The sequence below is a fragment of the Podarcis filfolensis genome (genome assembly GCF_964270895.1).
Source record: "Podarcis filfolensis genome assembly, chromosome: 7".
NCBI classification, from domain to species: Eukaryota; Metazoa; Chordata; class Lepidosauria; order Squamata; family Lacertidae; genus Podarcis; species Podarcis filfolensis.
In genome coordinates, this window is record NC_139603.1 from 65,653,137 (window position 1) to 65,676,300 (window position 23,164).

The 23,164-nt window shown below is 41.1% G+C and overlaps 1 protein-coding gene across 5 annotated transcripts in view; it reads right to left on the reverse strand.

The window, feature by feature from the left end:
* Positions 1-2,626: 2,626 nt before the first annotated feature.
* Positions 2,627-23,164, reverse strand: part of TRIQK (triple QxxK/R motif containing) — a 41,921-nt gene continuing 21,383 nt past the window's right edge. For all 5 annotated transcript variants that reach the window (XM_083623498.1, XM_083623501.1, XM_083623499.1 and 2 more), the window contains 2 exons: positions 11,875-11,960; positions 2,627-3,206 (listed from right to left, as the gene is read on the reverse strand). In XM_083623498.1, the coding sequence (XP_083479624.1) occupies positions 3,093-3,206; positions 11,875-11,960 (200 nt within the window). In that variant the 3' untranslated portion in view covers positions 2,627-3,092. The remainder of the gene's footprint in view (positions 3,207-11,874; positions 11,961-23,164) is intronic.

Consider the following 23,164-nt stretch of genomic DNA (forward strand, 5'->3'; position numbering starts at 1 on the left):
AGGAATAGAAGGGTTCTTCTAAACAGAGAGGTCTGCCATGTGATTCTATGTATAGATGTGCTACAATTACAAATTATTAAAGCATGCTTATTTGGGAAGTGTTTCTTCTGGCAACTCTTGATAATTTGGAAGCTTTGGATCGTAGAGTTTGATCAGAGTTCTGGCTGAGAGAATGGCTGCTTCTTGAAAATACTGATGTGCTGGACTTAGAAGGTTTCAATAATGTATTTGGTTGGCATGCGTATCTGTGGTATGATAAGGTAAAAGCACATAAAGCGTTCAAAAACCATATTGTTAGAAAAGCACTGTTTAATGTTTGGATAAGATATAAGGATTTGTTAGAAAATAAAACCCCAAGATGGTTGTCACCAATGGAAGCGAAAGCACAGAAAAAGCTCAATATGGAGGCCAAATGGCCGAAATATTGGGAAATTCGGAACAAGATGGAGACAGAATAAAACTGCAGAGCTTTGAAAAATTGAAAAATAAAGTGCGAGATTGGCTCCATTACTACCAAATAATGGAGGCATACAATTTGGACAAAAAAGTTGGTTTCCAGGTGGAAAAATCAAAATTGGAAACAGAATTGTTAGACCCCAAAATTAAGAATTTGTCAAGAATGTATAACTTGCTGTTGAAATGGAACACTCAGGATGAAACGGTGAAATCTGCTATGATTAAATGGGCACAAGATGTTGGACACAACATTATGATGACTGACTGGGAACAGTTATGGACCACAGGTATGAAATTTACAGCATGTAATGCCCTAAGAGAGAATTTAATGAAAATGATTTACAGGTGGTACATGACACCAGTCAAGCTTGCAAAAATCTATAATTTACCTGATAATAAATGTTGGAAATGTAATGTGACTGAAGGTACATTCTTTCACCTTTGATGGACATGCCCAAGGATTAAGACATTCTGGAGATGGTTTATAACGAAATGAAAAAGGTATTTAAATATACCTTCCTGAAGAAACCAGAGGCCTTTCTCCTGGGCATGGTCGGCCAATTGGTGCCAAAGAAGGACAGAACTTTTTTTATGTATGCAACAACAGCAGCAAGAATACTCATCGCGAAGTATTGGAAGACACAAGATTTACCCACCTGGGAAGAATGGCAGATGAAGTTGATGGACTATATGGAACTGGCGGAAATGACTGGCAGAATCCGAGACCAGGGAGAAGAGTCGGTGGAAGAAGATTGGAAAAAATTTAAAGATTATTTACAGAAATACTGTAAAAGTAATGAATGCTAGAAAAATGTTGGAATGAAGTTATATGGCTTTAGCAGAAATGTTATAAGGAATTAAGTGCAAATAGATTTTTAATGTATTAAAGGGAAAAAATAAGGTTAGAATAAGTTAAGATAAATTACAGGACAGAAAACAGAGGAAGATGGAAAGGAATTGCTGAAACAGTTAATTGAAGTGGAATACAAAAAGGGAGGTGTGAGGAGGTCGTGGAAACAAGTGAATGAAAGCTAAGATATTGAAATTATTGGATGTGTTCTAAATTGTGTTTGTTTTGTTCTGTTAATTTAATGTTTTGTGTTAGTGTTACGTAGTGTTTTGTATTGTGTTGTATTGTTTTGTTGAATTTTCTTTTTTCTTTTATAGTCTTCAAACTGTTAATAAATATTATTTTTTTTTAAAAAAAGAGTATGATCCGAGTTGACTCCAAGTAGCTTTTACTGAGTCGAGGCTCTCCATATTCTATACAAACATCCATTGAAAGCCACAGCAGAAAATGCTTTGATGGTAGACGTAGGTCCCATTGGGAGAGGGAAGAGCAGTGTAGTGACCCGTCTGTTTCCATTAGCTCCAATCTTAAAATATTTGATTACACTTCTCTCGTCTGGTTCTTGGTTCTCTCACTGATGGCTATACTTGAGCACAGTTTAATTTGCTGTTAGGAAATAAATCCAAGTATATCAACTTGTAGGCCAATACCATAAATTACCTTTAATTATTTTCTCGGTTAAAATCTGCTTTCATTGCAAATGGAAACGCGAGGTGGTTAACTCAAGGTGATCTTTGCAAATTAGTTTTTTAAAACCCCCATGAATTAAGACTGCTTGTTTGATATCAACACTTGCAGAGGTTGCAACCAACCTAGGCTGCAATCCTATACACACCTATCTGGGAACAAGTCCAATTGAACTCAATAGGCCTTACCTATTCGTGAATTGTCCATAAATTGTGCTGTCCTGGTTAGCATCCTCTGGACTCTTTTGAGCTCTGGATCTTGGCATTGGGCTGTTTTGCAGTTAATAACAATGACCATCTTCCAGCCAACATTCAGCATTTTACAATCTCTTTATTCTGAATGGGATTTAAGCACGTTTTACTCTCTCACTGAAATCAATGCAACCTATGTGTGTTTTTGCAGCATCGTGGCCAATGGTGCAAGAGGGTACACTTGATGCATTGATACAGAGAAGACTGTGCTGGTGTGGTCGAATCCCTCTTCTCCAGCTTGTCTACACTTTTTGCTCACAAAGTCAAAGTAAACCTTGGCATACTAATACTTGCTCTCACTAATTACTGGGTATGATCCAGCTATAGTTAAGCACATTTAAATTCTCACTGGTATTAGTCTAAGAATTAAACATATGCTTGAACCTTTCCTACTGCCTTTAATGCAACTTAACATTATTAATAATGGAAGCATGCCCACAGACAGCATAGACAATGTAACTTCATCCAGTTCCATCCTGTTTGGTTTCGGTTTGTCATCCTTTGAAAATAACAAATTAATTCCAAGATGAGTCCAGGGAAATCAGAGTCTGCCCTCCAACATGGTAATGCTCATAAATGTAGGAAATTGTATTCCGGAATCAAATATTTTCCAGCTCAAATTATGAAACAAACTATGAAAAGGCTCTATATCATTGAATAAGCCAGGTTGAATAACAGAGATTTGGTCAGTGGGCTTCATCATTAAAACTCGTAAGCCTTGCTACAATATTTCAAAAGTTTGCAAAGTGCAGGAACTTGTTCAAGTTATGGCCACCTCTGTGAAGAGACGGCTTGTTCTTCATCATCATCTTTTCTAGAAAAAAAAAAGCTTGCAAAAAAGACATCTGCTAGTTTTCATCTTGATCCAGTTCAAGGTCAACCTCTTCGGACAGGTTAAGATAAAAGAAAGCATAACATGCTACCAGAAATACCAATATAGCTCCAAGGATGAGGCTGACTTCCTGTAGCAATGATAAGATCGGGGTTGAAAGAAAAAAAGTTAGACAAGTCATCATTTCAGTTTAATTAAGAACAAATGACATTTTTCATTCATAAATACATTAACACTGTATGCAATTTACTCAACACATTGTAAATTATCATGGTAGGAAACTTACCCTGTAATTTACTCAAGCACAGTCTGATGACCCTCCTCATGCAAGGCCCCACAGCAATGAGCTACAGAGTTTACTTAACCAATGTCAAAATACACTTTAAAAAACAATAACCGTGAACAAACACCCTGACCAAATAATGATATAATCTAAACTGAAGGCCACTTTTGGTTTGTTGGTTTGTTTTACCACATGAACAAACCTAACCTTCCTAATGATCTTCAAATTTCTAAAGGGCTTTCACATGGAAGATGGAGCAAACTTGTTTTCTCCCGCTCTGGAGGCATCAAGCTACAAGAAAGGAGATTCCGACTAAACGTCAGGAATAACTTTCTGACAGCAAGAGTGGAACAAGTCTCCCTGAACTCGCCTTCCTTGGAGGTTTTTCAGCAGAAGTTGGATGGCCATCTGTCATGCATGGGGTCCCTTCCAACTCTACAATTCTATGATTTGGTGGTTAACATGCATTAACAGTAAGGGCTAAAGCAGATGTGATATTAATGCATTTCTTACGTTTAACACACACATCTTTATTAGTGTAAATAGCTGTGGGGATGAAGAACAGCACGGGATTTTTGTAGGTGAGGAATTCAATTCCTTTCCCCCTGGCACAAATCCGATGACAATCTCCACCCCTCAAGCTACTGCTTTGGCCAACAACTTCTATTAAGGCCAACAGGACCAATCACTGGGGTGGGGCTGGGGCTTTTCACTGGAATCACAGCAGAAGCAAAGGCTTCATTTCTCTCTCTTCACCCACTGTGGTCCTAATCTTCTTCAAATCTCCCCCCCCCCCTTTTTTTTTAAACTGCACGTTTTTTAAAAGTGCATTTAATGTCACTTCTAGTCTGGTTATCAGAACTGAATCTGGTGACCATGCGGCTAAAGAAGAAAGATTACTGTATAACAGGCTTAGCCCAGGACTCTGAAGAGGGACAGAATTCACAGAGTACTTTAAAGGTATCCAAGTGCCCACCAGCAGCATCACACATTTTTAACAGCACCCTCTTCCTAGGCAATATATGTGAACTTTGAAAGTTCCCTATCTTTTCTGGGAGCTGGGAAGCAACCTACCATACCGATTAAAAAAAATAATGTTAAGGAAACCCCCCCAGGCACTTGGAACTTATTCTGTAAAATGAGCTTTACAGCTCTCTAAATTATAGCCCGTGTCTCAAACTTACTGCAGGAAGAACATGGGGCAGGTGGACAAAGACCAAGGCTCTTCCACCTTCTGAAAAGACTATTTAAAGCTAAGAGCCATTTCACCCAGGCAGTTTCATCTAATGCTGGAAGGCTGTGACCTGACACAACGAGGCCTGGCTCTAGGGTTGACATGCATAAATGGGGCCTTTGGGAGGCCGTCTTCCTCATTTGAACGGCATACATAATTAAGGCCTCTCTCTCACACATGTGTTTGCACATTGTGTAACTCAAGCCTACTTTATAACTTCGAGCTGGATTTAATAATTTCATGTAGCATGCAAGTTCTCTCTCTGCAAGCACTTCTGAAAGTACTCACGTCAGAGAGAAAGCAAAACAGTGTCATCCCGAGAAAGAGTTAACGTTCCTCTGTCAATTCTCTCCCCCCGTCGCAAACTCCTCTGGAACACACTTCATTTGCATTTACATGAATCCGCTTTATATTTTATCAGTATTTCATATCCATAATTCAGTATATGCCACCGCATACACTTTTCAAATATTATCGCTTCTTGGGGCGAAGATTTCTCAGCGGATTGTCATTCTGCAGGTAGCACAAATTTCCTTTTCCACACAAATAATGCGACTCACAGGTTTGAAACAACAACAACGCCATTAAAAACTGTTGGCGTGCTTTTGTTCCCAACCCATAATTATAAGGATCGTCAGGTTAGTCTAAACTTTGGGATCTTCTCTTGGTTTTATCTAACGGAATTTCAAAGAAAAGAGCTATGTAAAATTTGTTTTCAGAAAGAGATGGGAATAAAAAAGAAAGCAAGAGATGGGGGACTGCAGGCACACGTCTTCTCTATGTCAAAATGCAATGGTCACATAAGGCAGAATTCATTCATTTTCTTGTATTTACTGCAGTTGTGCTCCTAGACCTATCTGGGCCCAGCAATACTGCTTAAGGGGGTCCTGGGCAAGATGACCTCAGGTGGTTCCCCACTCTCTGGGTCGTTCGTAGTCTTCTGATTTCCTCTATCATTGCTTGCTCTCCTCCTCAGCTTCTTCTTTCCTGCAATCTGATAATTAGGGGCAATAGAGAAGGAAGGAAGGAGTCCCCTTCTCTTTACTTTGTCAAAAGGGGGGGAAGGATCTGCTATACTGCAGAAGGTTAGAGGATAATCCAGAACACATTTAGTGAGGTGGGGCATGCAGGTCACTGCAGGAGGAAGGAAGTTCTTGCCAAAAATGGCCTCCCTCATTTTTCTGCTGACAAATTCCCTTCTGGCAGCTGACAATCACCTTTGGAGGCTACCCTATGTAACAAGCACTGCTTGTTTTTAAGGGGAAAGTATGATAGAACTGTATGATAAAACTGTAAGGGACGCAGGTGGCGCTGTGGGTTAAACCACAGAGCCTAGGGCTTGCCGATCAGAAGGTCAGCGGTTCGAATCTCCGCGACGGGGTGAGCTCCCGTTGCTCGGTCCCTGCTCCTGCCAACCTAGCAGTTTGAAAACACATCAAAGTGCAAGTAGATAAATAGGTACCGCTTCTGCTGGAAGGTAAACGGTGTTTCCGTGCACTGCTCTGGTTCACCAGAAGCGGCTTAGTCATGCTGGCCACATGACCCGGAAGCTGTACGCCGGCTCCCTTGGCCAATAAAGCGAGATGAGTGCCGCGACCCCAGAGTCGGCCACAACTGGACCTAATGGTCAGTGGTCCTTTACCTTTATGATAGAACTGAAGAAATTCACAGTAAGGATAGTGACTCTTAATTTTTTGTTGAGTAGCAGAAAATCGTTTCTGATTTTCAGCATAAGATAAGGAGTTTGCAGAGTAGCTGGATGAATCCTTTGCATCTGTTTTTGCAGATAGGGCAGATCCTTTTGCTTAAACTTTTATCGGACGGAAGACCAAGGAGCTGAGGGAAATGGGAGTTAGAAGAGATAGCTGTATTCTACCTTCGCTGCTGGAGGCAGTAAGCCTCTGAATACCAGTTTGCTTGGAATCAGAAGTGAAGAGGGTGCTGCTGCACTAAGTTTCTGCTTGTGGGCTTCCCACAGACATCTGGACTTGACAGGCCATTGGCCTGATGTCTTTCTTTTAACAGGAAAACTATTTACGCAGGGAGAGGTTTTAATAGACATAGGAAAGCACATAAATTCTGCAGTCTACCACAGTCATCCTGCTTCAACAACACAGAGTCAAAAACACTGGATATTTATTGCCCACAAGTTACTGTGTTGACATTATCAACAAAAGATAAAAATCACTCATTGGGGAAATTAAAAAAGTATTAAATGGCAATGACTAAATGAAAGTTTGTTACTTTCAATCCAGCATAAAAATGATAGGCAATCAAAATGTGACAGGATAGACTAATTAGCATGCCAGTTTTGAAATTAAAAGTACCCTACTGGGGTTGGTTTAGAAAAGTTTAGGGCCCGTTTTGAAGTAAGGGGGGAACCATACATTTTTTTAAAAGAGCAAAGTTTGTGCAAAATGCATCCCTGGTGAAAACTCAACCTGTCTACCTGGGTAAATAATAGAAAAATAAGCAATAATCAAGATTATTATTATTTTAAGAATAATGTTTAATTAAATTAGTGTTTCTGAAACTCCATGAAATCAAAATGTCGTTCTAAGCTGAATTGATCTTCTGCGCCCCCCAAATCTAAAAAACTTCGTATTAAGCTCCTAAATATTCTACCTTATTCTTATTATGTCCAGTTTCTACTGCTCCAACTTACTGCTGCCTCAAATGTGCTGAATCTTCAATATGGCTATTTCCTTCAGTATAGATAGGAAAATGAATGCAAATTATGTATATGTTTCTACAGCTTGCTTATAAATATAGCCCATGGAAATATTGTACTGGCATGCTGGCAGAGAATGCAAAACCCTGAAACTGGCATTTAGGTCGCAGGCATTCGATTTCACACCATTGTTCAGCCCGGACACGGAGGTCCAGCTCCGAGGGCCTTCTAGCGGCTTTCTTCCGGCGAAGTTAAAGGGAACCAGGCAGAGGGCCTTCTCTGTAGTGGTGCCTGCCCTGTGGAATGCCCTCCCATCAGATGTCAAGGAAATAAACAACTATCTGACTTTTCGAAGACATCTGAAGGCAACCCTGTATCGGACAATTTTTAATGTCTGATGTTTTACAATTTTTTATGTGGTGTAAGCCGCCCAGAGTGGCTGGGGAAACCCAGCCAAATGCGCAGGGTATAAATAATAATAATAATAATAATAATAATAATAATAATAATAATAAATTATTATTATTATTATTATGCAAGGATACCCAGGTCCTTGCACAGGTTGTATGAGCTAACATGCATTGTGGGAGTTGAATTTAAGATACAAGCGGCTGCTGAATTTAGAGACTGTTTGGATTAACCCATTGGCTAGACTTTCATATCACAGCAAGTTGGTTCAAATGCAACATTCCCAGTCTCCCAAAGCGAAGTTTCAAGAACCAAGAACATGCTACAGGCTTACATCCACCCTCCTTCTACTTCCTCCTCTTTTCAGTTACTCATATCCAATTATTTCCTCTTTAACACAAACCATACTTTGCTACAATATCCAAACTAATAAGCTGTTTTTCCTCCCTTATACTCCGAAGAGCTAAAACATAAGCAAACCATGCTTTGCAATTCTGGTTTAGAGGGCAAGTATAAACCATTATTTTCCAGGTTTTGATGTCAAGGTAACTTATAGGTAAAGGTAAAGGTAAAGAACCCCTGGGCGGTTAAGTCCACTATGGGGTGCAGCACTCAGCTCACTTTTCAGGCCCAGGGAGCCAGCGTTCATCTGCAGACAGTTTTCCGGGTCTTGTGGCCAATATTACTGAACCGCTTCTGGTGCAACAGGACACTTGATGGAAGCCAGAGCGCACGGAAACACCGTTTACCTTCCCACCACAGTGGTACCTATTTCTCTACCTGCACTGGTATGCTTTCAAACTGCTAGGTTGGCAGAAGGTAACTTATATTTTGCTCTCGTCTGGACACAACTAAGTGAACCTGAGGACATGAGGGCATGGAGACAGAAGGAAATGGATTGCTGATGCAACACTAAACAAAATGGTTTGACTTTACATCAATACTTCCAAGAAGCTTGCTTCTCAGTCAGTTGCCAACCAAGCTGTACAATCAAGCATCCAGAAATCATGTGAAGAGTGTGCATATGTGACTCAACCCTATGCTTCAACACTGAAAACACAACACTGAAGTATAATTCTGCTTCTGCAAGATTTCCTTTTACTCTCATTAACAATTTGCATAGCACTTTTCACATGCCACATGCTTCATAATCTTTATCTTCTTTAACTACCATCATCCGGGCAGGGTAAGGCACACCTATTTTACAGATGGCAACTGAAGCTGAAAAATAGTTCTTTCCCAGCAGCTCTGCTGGGAATTCTTTATATGTTTTTCATGTTATATTTGCTATTGTTCTGCTTTGTAATTATGAAATTGTTACTATGCTATTGTTTGGCTATGTTAGTATGAAACTGTTACTATGTTACTTGGCTGTGTTATTATGAAATTGTTTTTGTAGCATTTGAAATGTGTTCCTGTGTTGTTGTTGTTTTGTAAACCACTTTGAGCATGATTTTTTTGTGTGGAAAAGCGCTATACAAATCTAAAGAATGAACAAATGAATCCAAGCCTCCAGTGTATGCATTGTTTGAGGCTATCCTCAACCCTATGCTGTGAGGCCACTTGTCCGGATAGCTCAGTTGGTGGATCATGAGACTCTTAATCTCAGGGTTGTGGGTTCAAACCCCATATTCGACAAAAGATTTCTGCATTGCAGGGGGTTGAACTAGATTACCCTTGTGGCCCCTTCTACGATGTAAAATTAAATCAGAAAGGTAAAATTAAATCAGAAAGGGACAGAGAAAATTGCATAACTTGATAGGTTAATAATCTGCCTTTTAAACAAACAACAAAAACGGCAATCTATTTTTTCCCCATTAAAACCTGACACACTGCACTAACTGAGGAGACGATGTTGTGAAAGCAGACCACATTGCGTGGCAATGCTTGATCGAGATCAGCTATCAGAGAGCGAAAAGAAACCACTGTTTCATGATTATAATAGCAAATTTTGGAAGACAACCAAATACATCATCTGGCGGCTCAACAGCTGTTACAGCATGGTAGTAATACCTTGCCATTTGCTGTAAGCTATAACTTGGGGAGGGGGGAATTGATTTCTCATCTGCCAGAAACAAGGAAATGTACTTCTTTGAACATTACTGACATTCTTCTCATTAGGAATAGCTCATTTTTGCATCTATTTTTCCTGATCTGCATCCTTCCCTCAGCATGGGTTGCTAAGCTGATTTTATGTTAATTTATTTTGAACCAAAAATAAATTGAGAGGAAAGTATTGGAAGCAATTTAAACAAACTACATATGTTTCGCCAAACTCTACGACAGGGTCATGTGTGGGTGTGAAAATATTATAAATATCCTTCAAATTATTATTTATTACCTTCACTTGTTCTCCTTCCTTTCTTTAAGCTTTAAAAACAGGAAGTTCCAAACTAATTTTGAGTCCACCAGCTTCCTTGCTGGGTCATAAGAGAAGGCAATCGTTTTCCATGCTGGACAGAAAGATGAAAACTGTAGGCTGGGTATCAGTTATACAGTGGTACCTCGGGTTGCATACGCTTCAGGTTACACACATTTCAGGTTACAGACTCCGCTAACCCAGAAATGTTACCTCGGGTTAAGAACTTTGCTTCAGGATGAGAACAGAAATCGTGCTCTGGCAGCGCAGCAGCAGCAGGAGGCCCCATTAGCTAAAGTGGTGCTTCAGGTTAAGAACAGTTTCAGGTTAAGAACAGACCTCCAGAACGAATTAAGTACTTAACCCAAGGTACCACTGTATGTATTTATGACAAAACTGTAACCGTTTACAGTAACATCTAGACAAAAAATTCCATCATGGTCAACAGTCAGGGTTCCCTCTCTCTCTCTCTCTCTCTCTCTCTCTCTGTGTGTGTGTGTGTGTGTGTGTGTGTGTGTGTGTGTGTAGGTAACAGTACTTGCCATACATGCTGGCTCCAGGGGGCTAAGACACTATTGACCCCCTCTATGGTTTTTTTGAGGGGGATAGTCCCTCCCATTGTAAAAACTGGACACAGAGGGACATTAGGACATCACGCAATGTAGCTCATGTGGCGTCAGTACATTGTGCAACATCACACACGCGAGGTCAGAACGCTGCATCAGGGTCCCTCAATGTGGTTCAGAAGATGGAGCTTCTGGTACTCACTAGTTAGGAGTTCTGGCACCACATATTTTGCTGCCTTGCAGAAGCCATTTTGTGCTGACCCCCACTTTTATCAAAGCATGGGTACCAGTACATTGTGGGGTTTTTAACCAAAGAAAGCACTGATGTGCAATAATAATGAGGGCTGCAATCCTACGCACGGTTCTTTGGGATTATGGCCTGCTGGGACTTACTGTTGAATAGATATGAGCCAAACTGGGATAGCTCATTTGGTAGAGCATGAGAGTCTTCACCTCAGAGTTGTGGGTTTGAGCCCCACATTGTGCAAAAGATTCCTGCATTGCAGGGGGTTGGACTAGATGATCCTCATGGTCCCTTCCAGTTCTCCAAGTCTATTATTCTATGCTGTAAAACATTCACTGTCTGCCTATGGGAGTTGTTTTAAAAAATTATTCCATGACACACAGTAGTTGACAAGAAGCTTTAAAAAAAATAAAATGCTGCCTATCAAAATTACTTTGCAGCTTTATTCTATGCACCCTGCATAGACAAGGAGAGGATGGCATCGCCGAAGAAGGGGATTTTCGTAGCAGACCCTAAGTAGCATCTTCACTGCACAGATTTCACTGTATGCTGAAGAGAGACCTCTTCGCCCTGGCCTTTGACAGTGAAGGTATTTTGTTTTGTGGGACCCACCTCTTTTGTTGAATTTATACCCATCTGTTGCCTTTGGAATGGCTTTCCGTGTTTTATAATTGGAATGGTTTTACAATTGCATATTTCATCGTTGCAACTCGCCCTGGGACTTTATGGTGGCGCAGGGGCAAGAGATCTTAAAAATAGGTAAACTGAAGCTTAATTCATAAATAACAAAATGGGACTGATTCCTAAACAGAGCCGTGTCAGATTGCAGCCTCCGAGTTTCAGTTATTCCAGCTTGGCTGTAGGTTAACGCAAAAGAAATCAGTCATGAATATTTTAGATCCTGCCATTCCACTTAGGGTTTTGAAGTGTCATAAACAATATCTTTCAAAGATCAATATTCACACAGGACATCTATGGGGAAAAGAAACTCAACATCTCTAGGATGTTGGTGTAAGCTATCAGTTAGATATACCTTCATGCCTGGTGCAGTTTTCTTGGCCTCTGCTTTTAATCTTGTTGCTTTTAACATTGGCCTGGTTTTCTTGTAATCTTGTTTTCCTATTGACGGGGGGGGGGGGAGAGAAAAAACAGTTACTGAAAACACTCCATGGTAAATGAGGGACAATTATTTTAATGTCTGCAGCATATCCAAATTTTCCTTTACAAAGCACAAAAAGACCACTGTATGTTAGAGCTGCTTGTAGAGTGACAAACTTTGAAATGTTTGCTCTCATAGGGAATACATATGACAGTATAATTTGAGCAATTTATTATTTACGAATGGGCAGCCTAAAAGACTGATGCTACGCCACATCATGCCACATCCAATGTAGAAAATTAAAAAGAGAAAGCCCATGATGAGAAAAGTTTGACGCAATTGAGAACAATTGTGCATAGTATTTGCATGGGTTGTGGGGTTAATTTAGGCATAAGATAAAACTCTTACTTTTTCCGAGACAATTTTCAAGAGTTCATAACCACTCCGCCTGTAAATTGGAAGGTTATTAGGCCTACATCCAAATTCAGTTCTAGAAAAAATAAAAAGCACTTCCTGCCTAGTAATAACAGGTTTTGGCCATGTTGAAATTGTTTTCACAGTATCCCTTTTCATGCCACATGTCACAAGACTGCATTATGGCGGCTGGCTGGCCGATCAGTGTTAGATTAGCTGAAAGCTATACTTTGCAGCCTTGTAGTCATTAAGGGCTCTGATCTTAAGCAAATGCATTCAGGACTACTGCTAGGCCAATGCTTGAGAGATTGTTTCTGCTGCTAAAGTTACTGTTTTGGGAAGGGTGGTGGAAAACTTACCTTCCATACTTACGCACATTTTTACTGCCTTTTTCGTTTTCCTACTCTGCTGTGGCCTGAGTGCCAAAACAGACCAACAAACCAACCTCGAAAGGGCTTTTTCACTCTTATGGGTAGATCCACACCTTAGATTTAAAGCACATGACTACCCCAAAGAATCCTGGGAACTTAAGAGGCCAACTAAGTTTGTTCTTGGTATGAACTTTCGTGTGCATGCACGCTTCTTCAGAAGTGTGCATGCACACGAAAGTACATACCAAGAACAAACTTAGTTGGTCTCTAAGGTGCAATTGCCAATTTTTAAAATTTTATTTATATATTTCTACTGCATCAGATCAACACGCCTACCTACCTGAATCTAGAATCCTGGGAACTGTAAGGGTGTTGAGAATTATAGCTCTATGAAGGGAAAACTACAGTTCCCAGCTTTCTTTGCTGGAGGGGGGAGCAGCTATGTGTGGTGTGACCATCAGTGAGTATGTGGTAAACATTATAAAGCCATGTAGCCATATAGCTAATTAGACACAGCTATAGGATGATGTCACTGAGGGCAAATGAAGCCCCACCACCATTTTCGGTGAGAGGGCAAAGAAGGAACTTATCCCCTTTGCCCAACTGAGGCAACTGAGTTGACGCTCCTTGCCTTGCCCTCCAGTTGTACATGCTTACAGATGACTTGGGGCAGAATGCGGATGAATCTACAAAAGATGTACGCCACACCCCAATCCCAGTGTGCGTTCAGGGAAATGCCTGGATGATGCTTTGGTCCCCTGGTTGCACTGCGCTCCTACTCTTCCTGCGCAAGAGCTTTCTTGTCCTACAACTGTGCCCAACATGTGGTTGCTTCGGCAGGGGATGGGGAGGAGATGGGACAATGCATGGGTGAACTATGGAACTCCCGCAGGAGGCAGTGATGATCACCAACTTGGATGGCTTTAAAAGAGGGCTGGACAACTTCAAAGGCTTAGCAACGGCTACTAGCCACAATGGCATACACTTCTGAATACCAGTTGCTGGAAACCACAGGAGGGGAGAGTGCTCTTGTGCTTGGATCTCGCTTGAGGGTTCGCCACAGGCATCTGGTTGGCCACTGTGAGAACAGAATGCTGGAGTAGATAGGCCATTGAGCTAATCCAGCAGACTCTTATGTTCTTATGACACTGGGAGCAGGAATAAAACCATGGCCTCACCCCTCGCTATACAAACACATGTTCTACATGCGAGTAACACATAAACAGGGCTTATGTTTTCTCTCTGGTCACTGGAGGTGCAAGTTGTTATTGTTGTTGTTTTTAAGCGACTCCCAGTCCTTAAAAAAAAATAATCTACGATTAGGGAAAACATTTTCCTTACTGAGAAGTCTCAAGATGCATTTCTCTGGTGATCTGTATTATACCAGAGGAGCAGTGGAGATTTTAAAGTCTAAAGCATGGGAAAAATTGTTCTTTTCTCAGAGGAAAGTATGGTCATCGTGGAATAAGGGGGAAAGAGTTTACATGACTACAGCTCCCCGCCAGTCATTATGATATTACCATGTGCTATGCAATAGTAAAGGACCTGTCAGAATTTCCATTATGAATTGACTGAGTTTATATGCTCGTAAAAATTCACTCCAGGGTGAAACTTGGCTTAAAAATATATCTGAACCTGTAATACTGTTTGGAGCCAATTTCAACTAAGACATGCAGCTGCTAAAAACTTTTACTTGCGAACAAACTGCAGACATTTATTCACATGGGGCTTTGAACACAGATTTATAAGACTTTAAGAAGAAAACAAGGGGAAAATAATTGTTTCACTTCAAGATCTCAGAAAGTCCGAAATACACCCTCATGTCTACACTGATAATGAAAGGTGGGACAACTAAGATGTGATTTACATCAGAGAGACCTGCTGTTCTTGAGATCAGCCAAAATTAAAGAGGTGCAGCTTTGGGAAAGCAGAGGGAATGGTGTAGATGAGCTCTCCTATTTACTTGGCATTTCCTCAGAGTAAATTTGAGTACAACCTTACTGTAGATACTTTGGAAGTGTAGCGGTGCAAAATGCAATGGGTGAAAAGCAGAAGAGCTCAAGTATATAGATGATATAGATATTGATAAAATGTTAGAAGGAGATTCGTTCATCTTCCCTTTCCCCTGGGTTTAGGATCTAATTTATCTTGTGGGTTTTATGGACAATGAACTAATATACATAACCAACAATTCACTCTGGCTTTAGACTAATGTGCGCTACAACTAGCTAGATGGTGAAGTGACCACCTGATTGTCCTGTCTTGGAAACCATATCTAATTTTATGCCTAGGTTGCCTGAATAACTTTTACCATTCACTTCATCTGGCTTTGCCATGCAGCCAACTACAAAGTGCAGTGGATGGGCAGAGCCAATCTTTGGCTTTGACCAGTTTTGGGAATGGACCGAGCATCCCCCTTGCCCACTAAGCATAAACATGAGCCACTCGTCTTTGAGGCAAATGTGTGGTGCAGAGCAATTGTATGCAGGTACCATTTCCGCGAGGGACGCGGGTGGCACTGTGGGTTAAACCACAGAGCCTAGGACTTGCCAATCAGAAGGTTGCCGGTTTGAATCCCCACGACAGGGTGAGCTCCTGTTGCTCGGTCCCTGCTCCTGCCAACCTAGCAGTTCAAAAGCATGTCAAAGTGCAAGTAGATAAATAGGTACCACTCCGGCGGAAAGGTAAATGGCGTTTCCGTGCGCTGCTCTGGTTCGCCAGAAGCGGCTTAGTCATGCTGGCCACATGACCCGGTAGATGTACACCGGCTGCCTCGGCCAATAAAGCAAGATAAGCAGCGCAACCCCAGAGTCGGCCACAACTGGACCTAATGGTCAGTGGTCCCTTTACCTTTACCTTACCATTTCTGCAACCATGTAAACTCCACCAAACCCATGACTGTAAGTGCAGTTAAAGTGGAGTGGCATGTGACCTGTGTCATAGTAAAGATGACATAGATTAAGTGCACATCAGAGTGCATCAAAGGTAGAGGCAATAATGGATTATTAATATTTTTGCATCATTATGCCCTAAGAATAACTAGTTATTTCTCAACAAAGAAAGTTTATCGATCCTCTTCAAGATTATATTCTAGCAACTACCCATTCCAGAGGAGAACCATGAGCAGAAATAGGACTGCGTCTGAGAAAGTGGCTTTAAGATTTCAAATGAATTGAATTCGATGATCTATATGACTGTTTCCCTAAAACTTACCTCGGTGCAAGTTAACAGTGACAATATTTGCAGGCTGAAATTGAAGTCGATATTAACAACTGAAACTCTCTTTATTGCAAACAATCTATTTTAATAATGACTCTACAGCTGGTAAGTCTCCAAAACAAAGCATCTGTGATTAATTTACCACTCTCCTTGCTAAATGCTATAGCCAGAAGAGAAAGTACATACCAGAGAATACAAGTCTGAATCAACTGTGTGTAAAAATTTACAAAGGACATCTGTTAAGTCCTTGGTAATGAAAACCACATTTTAGTATTGGACTTTTTAAAAACACCTCTTTAAACAGCTGAACTCCCCTCCCCCCCAAAAAAAATCCCAAGATAACCACCTGTACTGCAAAAATGGCATATGTGCCCCAGAAGTTGCCACCTGAAATATCTAGTTTATATAAGCAATGCAAACACCTTTGACTGTTGCTAGCTGGAATGTAAATTCACGTTAATTTAAACTAGCATCAATTATAGTGGAGGATATTTTCAGAGCTTAAGGTGGCGTGAAAGGGGTGCTGGCTGCTGTTCGTGGTACATATGTATACTTATCCCTGTTTTGCAGTGAGACCTGTTGGTGCATATGGCGCAACCACCCCGCTTTGAGTGGGACACCCCGGATTTACAGAATCTTTAAGTTTACTATGAACACTTTCCTCCCTAACAGATTTCCCACATCTCGCGGGGCTGCGAAGACTGCGTTCCTCTCTTCTTCGCATCCAAAGATGGACCAATGCCAGGGATTTAACCTGGAAACTTCTGCATGCACTTTTATGTCCTGCGTGGGACTTTAACTCTCATCAGTATCATCTGGCATGGTTAAGTGTCACAGATGATGGGAGCTGGAGCCTAAAACAACCAGAGGGCTCCAGGTTATGGAAGGCTGCTTGAGAATATCTCAGAATGACCATCAGTAGAACGTGAGACTCTTAATCTCAGGGTTGTGCGTTCGATCCCCACGTTGGGCAAAAGATTCCTGCATTGCAAGGGGTTGGGCTAGATGACCCTTGTGGTCTCCTCCAGCTCTACCATTCTATAATTCTGTGTCTACCTGGAGTCCACTCCCAATACTTTACTGCCTAAGGGTATTACACTTACTCCCATTAGTACAGCTACAACTCCCATTAGTGCCGGTTCTCGGTAGCAGGTGAATTCATTTTTGCCAAACTCTAGCTAACAACGCTGCGGGGATATCAATATTTGAACCTTGAAATATGCAAGCGTTTCAGCAAGTTTACTACTGGGCTTAACCAACTAAGAGTATAGGGCTTCTTTTTAGTTAATAATGGGGTCTTCATCTTTGCCCTTTGTTTGTTTTGCTGTCCAAGCTCATTATCATTTGTATGCCTGGCTATTGTTTTATGAATGTTCACATTTCAGAAGCTCCTTCTATGCCCCACCCCCACCCACCCACAGACTTTCCAATATCCACCCTCATTATCATCATGAGGCAGTGTTGCTCTTCGCCTGCATTTGCAACTTTAAAAATTAATGCACTCCGATTTTCTGAATACTGTGAAGCGTAAGCTGCTTAGGAGCACATTATGCTATCAAGCAAGCACATTCTTTCATAGAAAATACAGCTGGTTCTGATTCAAAGGCGTTTCTTTTCACCTGCAAATGGACTTGCTTCTAACTTGTTCCTCGATTCATTGTCTTTTATGGGTGCCTGCAAATCTTTAATTGTCTTTAATTCAAAAACAAAAGTAAATTCCGTTCTTTAACTCTCGCAAACATGTTCAATCATAATTCCTCCTGGGATGATTACCAAGTTCTATTCACTGCCTGATCTTCAAACAAAAGTCCATAAATTTATTGCCCATTTATATAGACCGCACCAATTATGCCACAATTGAATGGCAGACAAGGAAGAGTCAAAATATTTGAAAGGAGAAGTGTGCAATCTAAATTTAATTACACAGGCAAATTATTTGAAAATGAGTTATTTACTGAATGCCAAAAACTGACAGATAGTAAAAGAAATCAACATTACAGATTTAAAATCCCTTTCAGCGCTTTCTCTCCAATTTGTAACTGCCAAGAAACTGCTGCCCTGAATATTTTTGTGCTGGTACCACAATAATAACTAAAACAAAAACATTATATCTTTCCCATAGTTCAGTACCATCACAATAATAAATGGTACTGAAATGCAAGGAAATGCAGAACTGAACTCAAATATCCTTGTTACTAGAATCTACAGCAACCCACAACCCAATCCAGGTGTGGCTGACCACCTTCCCACTTATCAGGACTTTCAAAAGGATCCTGTATAGTAGGGATGGACAATCTATGACTCTCCAGATGTTGGATGCCGACTCCCAGCCAGCATGGCTAATGATAAGAGATGACAGGTCCCCCATCTAACAGCCTTATAGACACAGACAGAAGCTGGATGGCATATCTCTGCATCAGGAGGAGAAACTGACCTTTAAAAAATAGCCCCACATGCAGAATACCTTGAAACCTTAGAAGAGAAAGATTAGATGTCCACAGTGTCCTTTATTTTGAATCAGCTATCCTTAAACCTTGACATATATTTTAAAATGATAGAGGGGGAAGGAAACATTGACAGCATTACAGAAGTGTTGGGTGCCTTCAATATCACCCACTGCCAAGCTCACATGTATTTCTCCCTCTTTTCTAATCCTCCATTACAGCCATTTAAACATGTGGTATGAAAGAGATAAATTTAAGCTACACGGAAGGGGAATTCGAAAGCTGCAGGGCCTTCGCAGGTGTTGTTCCAGCAACCCTGTCTGTTGCTTTCTCTAGTCATAATGCCTGGGCTAAGCTAAACTGTGCTGCTGCGGCCCTGCCAATTTCAGCCGTCCCTCAAGCAAGAAAGCGCGAAAACTATTTTACATTCAATCAGCAAGCAAAAGAGCCACAATCTAATTCCCAAGCTGGCACGATAAATAACGCTGATACCTTTGCATTAAGACGAGGGAGTTGTCCGGGAAGAAGTAGGAATGTAGAAAATGTACATTTTGTCGTGAAAGCATTTCAGAAATCGTTTGGCCATGCATGCAACCAGACGCCGTTAAGTGGTTTGCTCGCTATCGCGCCATAAATCCCTCCTTTGCATAATAGGAAATAAGGGCGCTCATTTCCCTCCAACTAATACAAAATGATACGAAAGGCTCTATCACACGGGGAGCTGGGATATTTAGAATATTAATTGAAAATTTCAATTGTAAAAAAAGTGCTGCTTCAAATAAAAGGGCTCCTATTTCATCATCGCTCAAGTTAATAGCAAGCCAATTGACTGCAACATAAGCAGCATTCATAGCGGTCTTCTGCATCATCTTACGATGAACATCCCTGGTATAGAGAGCTCTCCCCACCCCCACCTCCGGCACACACGGGGCTGGGGAGAGGAAGAGAGGTTTGCTTTAATACCATTTCAATTGCTGCGATTAAAGATGTTTTAGGAGTCTTCAGCTAACGGAAACATTTTGATATATATTGAATATAGTCAAAGCGTTAGTACTCAAAAGAGAGAGCATGGGAACCCCCCACAGCTCTTCTCTTTTTTTTTTTATTCAGGTTTAATGGTAGCTCAAATCACTGGCCATTTTTCAATCTTGAGAGATGGAACAGCTTGACACTAATAATACATTTGCAAAGGACACATCATCATTTAACACAACATTAAGTGCTCAGGAACAACTTTTTTTTACAATAGACACAACGTGTTCGGAGCTCAGGGTTGACATATCATTACATTTTATGCTACAAAGATAATCCAGCCAGCCATTCATGAGAGGTAAATTAATTTTCAAGCAACTGTATTTCAGCTTTAAGCCAACAAGAAGGATGCATTAAAGTGAATAAGTTTATTTTATGCTATCAGCAAGGGTTTCTTTAGCCTGAATAAAAGACTTTCTTGAGTATACCAGTATCTATACCTTCAATTATTTCCACTCTCCCTGCAGTTTCGACTCAGAATTCTGCTTGTATAAGTTAAGCTACAATTTTAAACCCATAAAGCAGCCATCTCACGCAGGCTGAATGAACACGGGAGGCAGAAGTGATACAAGGAGGTGGGAAATGAAGAGCGACTTCATATGCTGCAGCCTCTGTAGGGAGGCCGCCCAAACCACAAATATGCATAGTGGACCAGAGCATTTGTAAAACTTACTGAGTGCCAGAAAGGTGGTGGGAGGCTCTCTGCAAACCAATCAAGGCAGCAGATATGAATGCTTTCTGCAGAACTGCAGGCATGTCCAAGCCAGCTTGATCAGACTAAGCGGAGCGGGAATGGTTTTCCATCAGAAATCTCAATGATCTTCACCTGTATGTGCATTGCAAATTTTATCTTGTTAGCTGCTATTGGCATTGGGACACTAAGTAATTCAATGTTCCATATCCATGTAGCTTTTAAAGATAAAGCTTTTACTTTTGTGTTGCTTTCAAAGCTACATTCACTAGTTCATGGGCCTGCTCCATCATTTCGGCTCTCCAAAGGGAGGTCCCTGGAAATCATGTCATTGCAAGGAATGATTTGCCACGGAGCCCTGGGACCAACAGTCCAGTCATCCACGTTCAACTGGACTGCAGAGAAGCTGTAATACATTTCAGATAGCATTTCTGTAGTACTGAGCTGAAGAAATGTGAGTGGAGTCCGCAGTTGGTACAGGAATATAACATGGAGCTTTCTCCACAAGGATGTGTTTCAAATGACAAGGATGCAAGTATAAAGATTGAAACACAAAGCAGAACAAGTTGAAACTGAGAGGAACTCAGCTCCTATAAACTGGAAGGGCTTGGTCTTTTGAGATATTCAGCCCAGAACGGTTGCATCTCAGAGCTATTCAGGAAACAACTGACGGGAAAATTTGACTTCCCAACTAAAGTTGACCACCTTACAGCAGTAGTCTTTCTTTTTCTTTTTTAAATAAAATACGCCAGGCTGATGCATTGATACTTTAGAAGGGACATGCTTCTCCAAATATATCATCATTGTTTGCACATGCCATGCTAATTAAGTATATTATAAGAGCAGCACAGCATTGCATATGTTAATGCACTGGCGGCCGTGATAGGAAGATATTAGATGTGGAAAATAGTGTGGGAAATGACAAAAAAGCCCATCATGTTCTTCAAAGATTTATTCAAAAACTGAAACATTTAACAGAATTGACAGGAAAGAGATCTCTTCTTGTATGCAGCGGTATTATCTCCCACTAAATTTACTTGTAAGGAATAATCTCCCCAAATCACTCATAATTTTAGCACTCCAAAGTCTTCAGGGCACTTGTAATTCCACACTACTTCGCTTCAACATAAATGCCACCTGACAGGTCTTAACGAAAAGATGAATGACATCAATAACAGCTTACACTAAAGAGTAGAGGCTGTACATATTTATGAGCAACTGGAGCATTGGACCTCAGGTGAAATGAAATAATGAACAACAGTTATACCAGGAAATATTAGCAACCAGCTAGATTCAAAGGTATCCGTGTTGATGTCAAGAAAGGGGACTGGAATTCCCAAGCCACTTAACTCAACAGCAGACGAACTGATTTAAATAGAACACTTTAGAGCAGAGGTAGGGAACCCCAACCCACAGGCCAGATATGGCAGCCAAATTTCATCAAGTCTTCTGGGTCCCCTTCTCACCATCAGCTGTTCAGCAGGGAGGGGAAAGGGCTTTGATGTGGTGCAAAGCACAGGACTGCAACTCCTTTCTCTGCAGGAAGATCAAAACAGAGTGGGAAATGTCTCAGCAGACTTGCATTCCTTGCAAATATGCAAAAAGTGGTCCATACATTTTGCAACTGCATGCATAACATTTGTGGGCTACAATTTCATCTTGAAGCTTGAGACTTTAACTAGCTATAAGGCAGGACTTGCAATTCAGCTGTGCATTGACTTTATTTGCGTTCATTTTCCAATATTGTTGAGGTGGATATTTCTTTTGGCCATTTGCAGAGTCAGAACAGAAAAAGGGTCTTGCAAAGGAGCCACTGGGAACTGTCTCCCTGCACACCATTTCTGTTTGAAGTAGCTGCACAGATGCTATAGTGAAGAAGTAATGGATCAAAGGAGAGAAACAATCTCTGTCTATCGTAACAGGAGGACCCACACCTTGCCTGAGCCTTTTGCTTATAATGAGGACATTTTTAGCTTGCCCACTTGCAATTTTAATTCAGTTCGTATTTATTAACTTCCCCATTAACACGTTTCCCATTTTACATGGGGGCGAATTTCATTGGCTTTATTTACTAAGCTTTTAAAAAGCAATCATGTTTGAAGGCTTAATGATTGTTTCAAAGAAATTTTACGACACCCCTTATAAAATTATTATTGGTCCTTAACCTTCCAAAGTACTTCTAAACTGCACAAAACACTGCTTCACCCATATATGACGGGCTCTCTGGATTTGCTTGCAATGGTTTCAAAACTTCCTGTTCTCTTACAGTGGGGCACAAAAGCAGAAATCAACATGCGGTTTGTGGAATTTGTGGCTTTTTCAATCAAGTGCTCGGTGACTTTGAGAAGTAATCGGGAGATCCTTCCCAACCACAAGCTGGGATAGAGGTTTTTAAGCCTTGGGTGCTCTCTTAGGGTACCTATGTCACCATATGAGTGTAGAGGACACAGCAGCAATGAGTTGGGGAGACAACTCTGAAGCAGGATGGTTTCAGGACAATCTTACTCAGAGGCTGTTGGTTTGGTCTTTGTTTCCTCTCCATCTCCACTCCCCATGCCTTCCCTCAACTGCTGCGCCCTGTGGCTCTCTTTTTTGCAGTTTCTACATGTACCACACTGGAGTTTTAAAACAGAATGATGAACTCATGTTCACTCTCCGTGATTTTTTTGCATTGACTGCTACAACCCTCTTTTTGCCTATTCCTTCAAATCTTCAGTCTTGAGTTTCGTCTCTCTCTATTCTGCTCATTGTTACATTACTCCTCTACACTGGGCTCCCTTCTTCCCTCCTCTCACATTCTTTTAAGACTTCTATTGCCTTGCAGAGGTCTTCAGTCTCTTTCTTCCTCTTCTGCCAACTCCTCCCTCTCTCCATATCCCTTCTCGCTTCCCTTCCTCTTCCATGAACCCCCAAAGTACATTTTTTTTCCTGCTACTTCCTGACATTTGGAACTTCTTCCTGCCATCTGGCTCCTTCAACTCATGTGTGTAGAAACACCTTTTTCAACTCTGGCATTCTCAAACTCATCTCCCCCCCAAAAAAACTTTCTGTTG